Genomic DNA, 13,467 nt, shown 5'->3' on the forward strand with positions numbered 1-13,467 from the left:
AGAGTACAAATGGCCACTCCAGGAGAAAAATAACCTGGGAACAACCAGGGTTAAAATCACCCTAGGAGAGCAAGTGTCTGTACATGGCATGGCTTCTCTCAGAAGAGAAAATATTCCTCCAGCATCTTTCATGCCCCCCCTCCCAACCCTCTACCACCACAGAGACAGTATGTCACTCACTGGACACTGCTACTCCAGCAGCAAGCAGAACAGGCCCCCTTCACAGTCCTCACATTGTGCTGCAGGGAAACACAAGCCGATAATGCGCAGTCTGGGTCAGCCAATCAGGGCTGCCCTATACACTGCTGCCATCTGTCACTAGACAGACTAAGGGTGCCTGCAGAGCATTGCTGCAATGTGTACACAGTGTCAGCACTGCAAGGTCTCTGCTTTTCAGGGCCTTCAGCACTTGAATGCCTGTAGTTATAGCTCTGGCTAAGTTTTTCTACCAGGAGAACAAACCTGGGAGAAGTCTCCCAGATTATTTGAATGCGAGTACTCAGCCTGGGAAAGCAGTCACTGATAAATATGTACTATGGATCTATGCAATTCAGGTAGCTTGCGGATTATTTTTTGACAGAAATTATAATTTCCTGAAAAAAGAATTAAAGATACAAACATTACAAATAAATGATCAAATAGCATACCTTTTACAACAACTCTGAGATTTTAATGATGCAAAGATAATTCTACAAAGGACATTGGGAATCATCTTAAGTGATTACTTGGCAGCAGGAAAGTTCACAAAAAAGATCTAAAACTAGATAGAACTGTACCATACCTCTGGTGGACTGAGGAATATTTCATCAAACAGACTCCTAGACTCCCTAAATTGGCCGTGCTAAGCATGTAAAATAGAAAAACATAAAGACAAAGAACTAAAGACGACTGTTATGCAAAAGCCTTGTATTACACAAACACAAGTAATTTAAATGATCTTAAATATTGTTTTCACGTAATGCTTTAAAAAAGTCACTTAATTAAGAATTTGAAATGGAAAACGCATATTGAAAAATAGGATATATAATACTTCTACTAAAGACTAAGTGCAGTGAAAATCTTTCAGGTATACTGATACAGCCAGAGACACTGGTGAGAAGGGGCTGGGGGGCACAGGGATGAAAAGAAAATAAATTATTCAGTATACTATTACATACAAAGCCTGTACTAAAAGAACTGTTTTATTGTTGATAAGTCAAGCACTCAGAAGTTAGGAAAGGAATTCAGTTTACTCACACAAGCTTAATTCTCCACTATGCACATGTGAATTATAATGCCATCTTGAATTGCTGATTGCCCACTTATTTTGCATAAATCCTCTGTGTCATTCAGTATGCTGGATGAGTGAGGCTCACTACATAAGGAGCAATATACTGCTTTCTCATTGTTCATTGCATGGCTCTATCCCTTGTTCACGGCACAAATTATTAGGAAAAAATCTCCTTCTAGGAGGGTAGTAAAGCACTGGAGCAGGTTACCTAGACAGGTTGTGGAACCTCCATGCTTAGAGGTTTTTAAGACCAGGAGAGACAAAGCTTTGGATAGGGTGATCTAGTTGGGGATGGTCCTGCTTTGAGCAGGGGGTTGGAGTAGGTCTCCTATGGTCCCTTCCTATCCTATTTTTCTGATTCTGTTATTCAAGTACTGCTGTGAAGACAACTGTTATGATCACCATAAAAATGCCCACAAATAAATTTAGTATGAATATTTCAAAAACAGTAATGCATTTTTGTTCTTACCACTTCTATGCAGGAAGTGGGTGAAATTATTCCCATTTTACAGATGAAAGGCAAGGTAGGGTGGTGCCTTAGAAACTAACTGGTTCACAGAGGCAAGCTTTTGCAGGACACAGCCTATTTCATCAGATTTTACAGATGTAAAACTGAGGGAGATAAATTTCCTTTCAATTTCAATTTGAGATGCCAAATACTCTGAAAACTTTATATGCCATGTTCAGTACAACTCCGACTGATTTTAGGAGCACTCAGGGTCTCATACTGGGCATCCAGAAAGTGGAGAGGAATTAAGAGCTATCTGTGAAAAAGTTTAGTTTAATCAATTTGCTTAACCTTACATCCTAAGTCTTTGGGAAAGGCAAAGGCAGGATTCCATTCTCCACAGCAAAATACAACTATTTCAAGCATGAGACCCTTCTTTTTCTTTGTGCAATGCAATCCCCAGGCTTATCTGCTACAGACCTCCAAGTAAGCAAAAGAGCAGGGGTGTACAGACATCTCTTACTACATAACCCTAACTCATTCCTAGAACATATCCATCCTGTGGTCTGGATGAAGCAGGGGTCCTATGGAAAATATGCTATGTGATGGTGCAAATAAAATATAAAGGGGGTTGAATTAATATTGCACTGCCAACTAAATTTTTGGGAGCTTACTAACTTTTGAGTGCTTGACCATGCAATCTGGATACTGCTGTCTGAAAATAATGTACATTTTTAAGGAAGAAAACTGAAACAAAATTAGAACATGATCTGTTTTTGACCCCCACATGGATCATCAGAAGAACTGGAACATTTAGATACACTGTGCAAACACCTGAGATGAAGTAAATGATAGTAGTAGTAGGCTGTCATCTACTACATGTACAAGCACTTAAGGGTAGCATGGTCCCAATGAATTTCAGATCCTTTGCTGACACCTGAGGAATGATGAGACAAGAGTCTTCTAACTGTTCAAGACTCTGAAGGGGATTGTCCTCAAGCAGGTACAAGCTTCTGATTATTTTCTTCCAAACTTATTTTGTGCCCCGTCATGCGTTAACATGTCCCAATTCTCTCTCACTGCCCCTAAGTTGCTTGCCCTGGTTGCATTCTCTTTGCCTCGCTCCTAACATCAGCTCCACAGGCTTCTCATCCCAGACCCAGCCTTGCCTATTAGTCTTCTTTTCCAAATCCCCAAATAACACTCCCTCACTCCTTTTCTCCCCTGTCCCCAAATCTCAGCCTCTCAATCCTAACCTTCATTGCCTGGGACAGAGAGCTAGCACTCTTTGTCCAAACTGTTCTAATTTGCCTCCATCCCCACAATCCCACAAGATACATTCTCAGACTCCTTGTCTCGATTTGCTTTTTCCTCTCCCCACTGATCTGATTCCCCCATCTCCATTTAAATCAAACAGCTTTCTCCTTCATGCTGATCAGATGCCAGAAGTGGGAAGAAAAGCATCAAGGCTAGAAATAGATACCACTAAATGAAACAGATCAAGCAATGCCACGAGGTATTGCAGCACTATGATCCGCTTCACTGGGCAAAACGTAAGCTGCCCCGTCTCCCACACTTCATGATGCGAGACAAGGGGTGATGTGGTTTCTCCACTTTCCCTGCTCAGCCAAACCTGTCCCTGGTAATCATTGGGGGATGGGTCTGACTAAGAAATGAAAAGCCTTGCTTTTCCCTTCCCAGCCAGACCTCCTCCCTGAAAGCCATGCTCTCTCTACTTAGTCAGACCCATGCCCCAGATCTGGCTTAGCAGGGAACCCAAACTTCCCCACTGAACTACAAATACCCCAAGATTCTTCAGGGTGCCTCTCTGTAAGTAGGATATGTGGGCAGATGCTCCAGGGATTGACCTCAAGCTCAGGGTGCCTGTATACTTCCACCACAGAGGTAATAGATGTCTGCTGCAATAAAGTGGCAGAGTCTATCATCACCTTTTGTTGCACCATTGATTTTCCTTTTATGTGGTGCAACAAAGGGTATCAATGTCTATTTGCACAGCATTTGTGCCACCATAAAAATGTTTATGATGGCACGTGAGACATCAGACATCCTGTTTCCATCCCAAGAGCACAAAAGAAACTGATTTTTGTTTTCCATTCCAGTGCTCAGTCCCAACTACCACCCAAAACATCTGACAGCAGTCATCATAAGGAAAATTCAGATGGGACACAGTATACTCTCTCCTGTTCATTGTGTATGGTGCATATGCAGTCTAATCAGCTTTACGAGCTGTGAAGTTCAAGCTCACTAAACAGGAATGGAATTTTCAGAGATTTTTAGCCTCTTAAAAAAAAGTAAGAAATCACTACTGAGCATGTACAAGCTAGGTTTTTTAGTGCTACCAGTTCCACCAACAATAATATAATCATTATAATAATAATAAACCCCTTAGAGTCTATTAGTAACATCTGAAACATTCTGAATTTGTACAACAATTCTTCAGATGTACCTTCATAAGTGTAAAACCATCAAGCCCTAGAAAATCTGTCAGGGCCTCAACACTTGTGTATAATTTTGTTCCCATAACTGACAATGGGCAGAGGAGTGCAGGAGAAATTAATCAATAAATCTCACATTGAAAACTAGCTAGTTTGCATGATGAGTGAGTACAATCAGATGGTCAGGATTCTAAATGTACCTTACAAGCACCTGCATACAACCATGGTCTCATCTGTGATTCATAGCAAAAGAATTGAGTTATTATTATACAGACTACATGCCAACTAATATCTCCCACAATATAAAACAGCAGTAATCCTACCTCCCAGGACCTAGGAGAAAAAACAAAATCACACTGTTGGTGCTTGAAGCAGAAATCAGTGATATTGCCATTTCAGGTTCCAATTGCCAAGTAAGAGACACTGTTTCTGAGCACTCGATATCAGAATGTAATAGTATATTATTCACTGTGTCAAAAATAAGACAAAACACTGGACAATTAGACTCGCACTCAAAGGGAAAGATGTTTAAACGCTAATTTAGATAGATGAAGTGCCTAACTTAGTTGAAGTTCAACAGAACAAAAAATTGAGACATTAACCTTTATACCTTCTAAAAATAAAAAACCTGTCATTTTGCAACCTCTATTTCTGTTGTCACCTTTCCCTCTCCCTTCTACAACCCCCCCCCCCCCAGCATTTTAGTTTCTGCGCTTAGGATGTAACCATTCAAAGATCAACCTAAGTGTAGGAAGTGGAATAGATAATTTATGATTCTCTAGCTAAAAAGAGGCAGAGGACTGGAAATATTGTCAAACCAAGCAGAAAATGTGGCATTTGAAGCTGTTTAGAAAACAGAGCTTTACTTAAAAATATGTTACTTTTCTATTGTACTTTCCACATATCTAATTGAAATTAATTCATTCTAAAAGATACTTAGGAGACTGAGATTACAAACATAATTAAAAACAGTTAAAATGTGCACCTAAATTATTTGAGACCATCTTAAAGTACTGTACACTATTAAATCAACCTTAATTATAGATTCCCCAGAAGATATTTAAACAAATATTTCACTTACTCTTTGGGCTGCTTCGGCTGCTGCAGCTGCCATTGCTGCAGCTTTAGCTTTCTCTGCTTCATCGTAAGTAGGAAGAGAGGTAGCTACACTATATGGAGGTGGTACAGGGTAAAATTCATTTTGTGTTTCTGCTAAAGAGAAAGAAATAAAAGTAGAAGCAATGAGTGTCATGGTTTGGTTATCCTGGAAAGATATCAACAAGGACCAAGTACTACAGCAATCTTAAAAGGATCGTTCACAAACAGGTCTGGTGACATTTAAATTGTGGAGTCATTAATTTCAATCTTTGTGCTATAAGAACGTGAACTACCGGTGTCTGCAGACATCATGAAAAGGTTTAAGGTGTTACTCTTTTTTATTACAAACAAGAACAAATCACAATTTCAAGTTACTATCAGCTTCAGCTCAAGGCAGTACAGCTTGACCTGGATACTGAAAAATGGTAAAGACTTTTAGAACAAAGATTTACATTCAGTCAACACATCACAGAAAATGTCCCACTTGCATATACATTTTGAGCTGAAAGAGGATCAGGAATACAAAAAAGCACCCAAAGAAAAGTTTCAAGTTCGGGACATTAACAACTAAATAAAGGGCTATGTAGATCATAAGGTTTCATCAACTGTGGAATCCTGTTACAAGGTTCAGTTGAACTATGCGAAACAGATTCTTCCACCATTTCTTTCAATATGGCCAATTTTCTTTTTAGAACCAATAGACTTATGTGGTAGAACATGTAAGTTTTAGTCTGTGTAGTCCAGCACTTGACTTTCCTCTCCATCTTCAGTTAGCCTGGAACAGAGTTCTGGGGTGATAGAAGTTCCCAGTAAAAGAGCCTATTGTACAAATATTCTGTACAGGAAGACATCAATGCGTAACAGTCTTCTATTTGGATCAGGGTCATAGCAGACCTGAATGGGAGACTGTCTTCATTCATATATAATTAAATACTAACCAGAGCAGAGAGAGACTGGCTCTACAGCCCCCTGGTAATGGAACACCCAAGTTTTTAAGTTCCTGATCTAAATCAGGAAAGGTGGGAGCTTGAACTTCAGTCTCCCCCAAGTCAGACAAATATCCCGACCTATGCTGGGGCAAGTTTCACTCTCCCTCTTCTCTGGTTTTTGCCAATAATTCTATTGTGGTGCTGGGAAACTTCTCAAAAGTTTCTCTGTAGGGGGCATGTACCTGTACAGCATATATATATATATACTTCCCTAAAGGCACCTAAAAATGATGTAAGCTGTTTATAGCAGAGAAAAAATACCTGAGGTTGCAGCTGCTTCTACAGCTATACTAGAATAAGGTGGAGGAGAAGTATCTGCTTCAGACAAAGCTGCTGTTTGAGAAGTCTGTGCAGTCTCTGTGGAAGTAGATGGTTGCTCAACAGTCGAGGACTCCGAAGGATCATCTTCGTTATGAAGCTTAAAATAAAACACACACATACATCCATGAATTTCAATATGTTTTCAGATAACTGAATGAATAGAAAGTAAATACCTGCATAAACCTTTCAGAAATTACCACAAATCAGCAATGAATTGGGCACTTATTTTTTCATTTTATTGGAATAATGTATAGTAGGGGCATCCAACTGATTTGCTCCTGTGGGACAGATGACCCACCTCTAACCATATGCCAGAGCTGCTGCACTAGCAAGGCTCCAGAACTTGGGGGTGTTGCTGCTAATCAACTCTTCTTTTCCCCTCTTTCCGATAAGTCATCAACAGTAACTGAAGAACCCAAATTAGGCAGTAGGCAAGAGGACAAAGGGGTGAGAAGTGGTAGAGTTCATTCTGGCATTCTAAAGCCACACTAACAAGTCCTAAAGACAGTAAGTTAACCATTTAGACAGGTCTCATGTATAGCATATGCTAAATAAAAATAAGTCACCAAACTAATAAACCTAACAAATAAGACTGAATAAAAACACAAGGAACCCCAAGTACAGCCTTTAACAGCAACCTTTAAGCAATCACTTTAGAAGCGTAATGATCAACCTTCTGACCCTGTGGGTTAGTCCATGGGACGGATTTGGTGTGTAGGTAAAATCCAGTGGGCTCGCCAGAGACCACATGGCCTGACCTATGCACCAGCCTGATCCTATGCACTAAATCTGGCCACAGTGTGACCCTGGATGCTGACCCCACTATATGCTGACATGATCTAGCATGCAGGGTTGCATCACCTGGCCCATGAAGTTTCTCAAAAGTCTAGAAATTTAGCACAAGGGGAGCTACAATTAACACTTTCACTGCTCCCTTGCCACCAAATTTTTGGACCCATAGGGAGACCCATGAAATGGTCTTATGGCCCAAAGGTTGAGATGAGCACCACTGTTTTAGAAGAATCCATTAGGCATCCAGTACAACACAACAGTAGTTTTAAGATCTCCTTGACTATGCAACAGGGATTTTTTTTAATATTAAAACCGTTTTTTATTGCATATTAAAATGCCAAGTACTTAAGAGCTCTTTAAGATCCCAAATCATAAACAAAAAATATTGTAGGTATATGGAGATGAACATAATTGATCCATTTTTAACAAAATAGCTACCCAACTGTCTTTTGTTATAGCAATTCAAGGTAGTTACACATCCCATTTTATTTGTATACTTATGACCAAGATTTACATCAAAAAATTATTGCAGGGATTTCTTTTCTAAATTTGTGTTTTATACAGATATATACATACATTACATAGAGAAATTTCTCCTGTACACATTTATTAATAGGCAAATGTATTGATTAAAAACACCTGGGATTTAGCCATGATAAAGGGGTAAACACTTTTAGGTAGGAAAAGTCCTTCAGATTTTTCAAGCCATATCTATATATCTATAATAGATGTCGATATAGACCTATATAGATATATCCTTCAGAAAACAGAAACTCAACCTTATACACGGGCACAATCTATATTAGGTTAAAAAAAAAAAAAAAAAAAAAACAAAACTGCAAAATAGAACCATAGAGGGATTTTGAAAAGCCGAGAGCTAAAGTTATAGAAAGAAATACAAAATGATATTTCAAAAGCAGAAACCCTTTGAAAATTGGTAGCTGCTCTGGTCTGACAGAAATAGAAAATGAACAAAGATATTTATTTACGTAAGTGGTGCCCAACTTTGTAGCCCCATGGGCAAATAAGTGGTGGGGGTCAGATCTGGTCCATAAGCCCGAGCCAACATATAGAGATGACCCTTGCTCCAGGCCCAACTCCAAGCACCACATCAGGCCCCACACCAGATCATGCCTATGGCCCCTGTCTGAAATGCAGGACTATGCCATCTGATCCACAGGGCTTGAAAATTTGGCAGCAGGGGAGTAGTGGCACTGGCCCCCACCATCAAATGTCTGAACCTGAGGGGATGACACGGCTCCACAGGAGGTTGGGCACCACTACTTTATACATCAATATTCACCAAAAAAGGCATTAGGAAGCCATCTATCTCAGTCTCTCTCATTAGGCAATAGAAGCTATACACTTGTCAAATGGACTCTCAGAAGAAAAGATGCTATATGAAATTTGGTAAGTGGTAACACACCTAGAAGAATGGTATATATTCCAGAGTTTTAGAACAACTTGAAAATGAAGTAATTCAGCTGTTGCACCCAAGGACTGGTGAATTACAGATTTCTTTACAAGTCTGAGAAAAAAAGAAGATAAAAGACTGTATACTTTCAGAAACACTGTCATCAAAAGTCTCTCATAAGATTATATTGAAGGAACTGTGTTCATCACCTGTAAGGTATTGTCATGGGTTTAGGAAGCGGTTAAACAAGAAAAAACCAACAGGAATAAACTATTGGTTTTCATTATGATAAAAAGGTTAACATGGGGGTACTGCAAGGATATATATAGGCAATCCCCGCTTAACGCTGTTTTGCTTAGCACTATTTTGCTATAATACTTGTTTTACATGGATACCTTATTCCACTTAGTGCTCAGCTAGTTTCATTATAATGCTCATGGTTGCCATCTTAGTTAGTCAAAAGCTTTCAGTTTCAGTTGACACTATTCTGCTTAACACTCCATTTTTCAGGAACCAATTAAAAGCACTAAGTGGTGGTTGCCCCTATTAAGATATACAATCCCTTAGCTGTAGATTCAGAAAAGTTTGAGTAAAAAAGTAAAATCAAGAATATGCATATAGTGAAAAATGATTTACATTAGCAGAGACCAGAACATACTGAAAAGAGCTTCAAAATGCCTTGAGAAAGTTAGGCCTATGGGAAACAAATTGGGAGACAAGATTTGATTGTAAGCAGCACAACATAAAGGGAAAGCCTAACGGAGAACAGAAGAAACAGCCTAAACTAATAATATAAATTTATGGGATCTACATTAACCATAACCACTCAAAGAAAAATTTAGCATCCTATGGAAGCAATTGAAAGAAAGCTACTCTTCAAAGATCAGAAGCAGTCAAAAGTTCTGCTTACCCGATCTCAAAAGAAATATACCAGGAATGGAAGAGATCTAAACCATGGCAAAGATGAGAGGAAACAACCACATAAAAAAAAGAGACTAAAAAGATCAAAGCTATTTAGCATAGCAAAGAGGACAACAGACTTGTATGAAATACTAAAGAGAACACAGAAATTAAAAATAGATATTTCTATTTATAAGAGCAGGAGGTCCAATGACATTGAAATATGGTAACAAAATGCTTCAAAATATAAACAAAGCAAATTTACCCAGCAGAACTCACTGCTACAAAATATCACGAAAGTCAAAACAATACAATCAGATATTTGTAACTGCAATACATATAAAAAGACAGAAGGGTTATAACCCATGGTTCAAGGCATTACTTAAGACTGGAAGTTCTTGGGGGCAGGGACTCTCAGGTTAAAAGCTGTAACAAACTGAGAACAAAAATGCAGCCCAAGTCCTTGACATTTTTAATCAATCCTATTTGTATTATCAATTACTAATTGAGTATTACAGAGGAAGTTTCCCTACTGAAAGTTTTTCCCATAACTAAGTCTGAATCGCTTGATACCACTACTGTTGGGGAAAAATGGATTACTGATCTGATGTATATAGTAAGTCCTACATTAAACAACTAAATTCTCATAAGGCAATATTTAATACTAAAAATACTGCTTTAAAACAGCTATTTGTTCCCTACCCCTATTCTATTAAGAGAAAACAGGTTTCCCCACCCCCATCACAAATCACTACCAAGCAGTTGTGAACAGCAGAGCTGTCTGCACAAAACACTTTTGGCCAGGTACAGATAGCTTTACCGGTATAAAATGACTGGAAACTAGTCTATACACATAACAGAACAGAAGTTGAACAGACAGACTGGTTTAAAAATAACAAAACCGGCCTAAGATTTGTCTGCCCTCCCAACCAAAGGGCAAATGTGTGTTCTGTTCGCTACCAACCTAAACTACATCACTTCCAGAACACCACATAAGCTTAGATCGATTCCACCTCAGGCTTTTTGAATGTCTGTACCTAGCCCGTGTCAAGGAATCAAATAATACTAATTAAACAACTGAAAATAACTCTCCAAGTGATCAACTTTTTCCCCAGCACATTTGAAAAGCAGGTCAGAGTAGCATATCCTTCCCTTTCCATGTTACAATTTCTTAACTAAAATTTTCTTTTAATTAAACTGCAGCAGATTACAGAATGCCTCTCTTATAAGCTTTAATTCAGTTGGCCATCTCTAGCACAAAACAGTTTTCTGGGCTGCTATTTTCAGAAATTCTGTGGTAAATCTCTCACACAGTCCATGTGTACCATGGTATCCAGCTGACCCTGAAAGCTTTCAAGTTAGAGCAGGGCATGCTTCTTTGTCAGCAGTTTCGAATTCCTCCTGAACTGCCTGCATGTTTATCCCACGCTTGCTTTCCCATCCCCCTGTCATGTACTGTAGGTTAGAGGGATCATCAAGGTCACATTACATAGGCTAAATTTATGCTTTGGACTTTTAAAAGGAGATAGCAATGGGTCTCTCCCTAAAAATCAAAAGTTCAGAACCATACGGAGATCACTAGGGAGTGCACAATGTAGTACAAATCATTCATTTCTACTATACACAAATTTAAAAGTTCCTTTATTCTTCATAACTAAGCTGAGCTATTGGGACTGAATTCCTCAAACAAGTTGTTAAAATTATCTCCCACATTACATACCGAAAAAAGACTGAGCATCAGTGGCATAATTCGTGATTCATTTAGTACTTTCAGAGCTTTTAGGATGAAATGCACAATTGAAAAAAAAACATGACACAATTACTTTCTTTGATTTGAGCACTTCATTTTCAATTATCACACCCATACCTGAAAAGAGTACGACATCTTCTTCTAGAGTTTATTCCTTAGGTGTAACCTTCATTTTCTATTTGTGACATCAGTTATTCCCAAACAACTAGATGTGATGTCATATGATCGATGACTTCACATAGGGGAATATGGAACACAGGAGGAACCATCTGTTATTGTACCAGAGATCCTCGGTAGGGAGTGGGTCGAATGAAAAAAAGTGATGACTGAAGAGGGCCTACTACCCCTTCTGAATTTTTACATCCATGACGGTTCCAGAGCACAAGCTCTTCAAGCCTACACAAGGCTGCTTTGAATATTGGCAAAAGTCCCATTTTCTAAGATTAAGAGTACAATTAAATAAATATTTTACTTCTACACTCTACAAAATACACTAAGTTAGCGCTGCAGTATTATTCTCACATTATGTTGATTATTTCTTTAAATTAATTTTAAAACCTTCTCACTTCATGGGTTATTCAATTCAATATCTATATAAAAGATATTGCTATGTTAGGAATTTGCATCTTGTGCTCACCTTGTCTATTGCTTTTTACCTTATACTATAAATATAAGGGCCCCAGGACAAGATTTGGTTTTTAATTGTTTGTACAAACTTAGTACAAGTAGCCCTAGTAAAAAAATGGAGACTAAGATTTGTCAACATTCTTCTGTGCTAGTCTTAAAACAGGTCTGTGCTGGTGCATCCCCCTTTCCTGGACTTATATAATTCAAATGTAGTGTTCTGCATTCTCAGTTTTTATTTAAAAATTGGGGAATTTTTCAGGGTTGATCTTCAAAATATAAAAACCGGGATGAAATCAGGATAAAGGGAAGAAAAAGGGAGAAAAAAAAATCAGTTTAAAATCAGGGGGAAAAATTGGCAGTAAGAGAGTAAGGCTGGGACTAGAGATGGGAAGGGGGGAGGAGCGTGGCATAGCCCATCCACCACTCCTGGGACTGCAGCAGGGAGCAAAACCAGGGGAGCTGTCAGTGGGTACGGGGCATGGAGGCACGGCTCTTGCTGCTATGCGCCCCCTGGGAGGGCTGTGGGCTGGGGGGGCCTATGCCAGGTTCTTCCCAGGGGGGTATGTGCCACTGGATCAGTGGCAGGAAGCACATGGTACCACACTCTGCCTTTCTTCCCTGGTTGTATGCATGACACTCCCCCCTGCTTGCAGCAGCCTGCTGCCAGACTGCCCTGGCATTTGGGAGGAGTGGGGAGTGGCGCGCGGCCAGATGTGGGGGAAGAGGGGGAGCCCACCCGGACACCAGTACCTCCTGCCCCACCTTGAGTCAGAGCTGGGAGCCCTGCAGCTACAGCCTGTGTGGCCGTGCAGAGCAGCTAGGTGCAACGCCCGCTGCAGGGAATGGGGCCAGACTCTCCCGCTTGCCCCCTGCCCTGGTGGGGCTCACAACTCCCAGTGCCTGGGGCAGGGCTGAATCCAGAGCTGCCAGAGTGCAGCTCGGACCCACCTGCCCTGGGAACGATTCCCATGGCCCTTCCCACCCCGCCCAGGGTCAGAGCCGGGAGCCGCATGCCCCCAGGCAGTGGCTCCAGCCAATCTCCCCCAGCCTCCATGTGGCCACCACCACCCCCCCCCATATCTGACCACTTTTAGCTTACCAGCACCCCCCCGTTTTTCAGTTAAATCCCTGTTACCAGCACGAGTGGGAAATGGGCCATTCCCCACTCATGCTGGTTACAAGGGATTTGAACTGAAAAATGCGTGTAAATCAGTAAAAACTGAATGACTTCAAAGAAAAAAAAACAGGGAATTTATCAGTGGGAAGGGGAAATAACGCCCCCCCCAAAATATCAGTAAAAACTGAAAATGCAGAACACTATTCAAATGATAACATGATGACCAGGCATCACGCTTTTCCATTTCCCACAGAAAAATGTGGATTTTCACCTGTAAAGGTGGCT

General features: G+C 40.1%; 1 protein-coding gene across 5 annotated transcripts in view; it reads right to left on the reverse strand.

The window, feature by feature from the left end:
• NDFIP2 (Nedd4 family interacting protein 2) overlaps positions 1–13,467 on the reverse strand; it is a 73,717-nt gene that overhangs the window by 34,281 nt on the left and 25,969 nt on the right. For 4 of the 5 annotated variants that reach the window (XR_002090640.2, XR_002090639.2, XM_019488611.2 and 1 more), the window contains exons 2-3: positions 6,523–6,679; positions 5,256–5,386 (exon numbers count right to left, since the gene is read on the reverse strand). Coding sequence is in view for 3 of the 5 variants with exons in the window: in XM_019488611.2 (XP_019344156.1) it covers positions 5,256–5,386; positions 6,523–6,679 (288 nt within the window). In the remaining 2 variants the exon portion in view is untranslated. The remainder of the gene's footprint in view (positions 1–5,255; positions 5,387–6,522; positions 6,680–13,467) is intronic. The other variant, XM_059725489.1, reaches the window with a different exon arrangement.

This window comes from Alligator mississippiensis, chromosome 1, assembly GCF_030867095.1.
Source record: "Alligator mississippiensis isolate rAllMis1 chromosome 1, rAllMis1, whole genome shotgun sequence".
Classification (NCBI taxonomy): domain Eukaryota; kingdom Metazoa; phylum Chordata; order Crocodylia; family Alligatoridae; genus Alligator; species Alligator mississippiensis.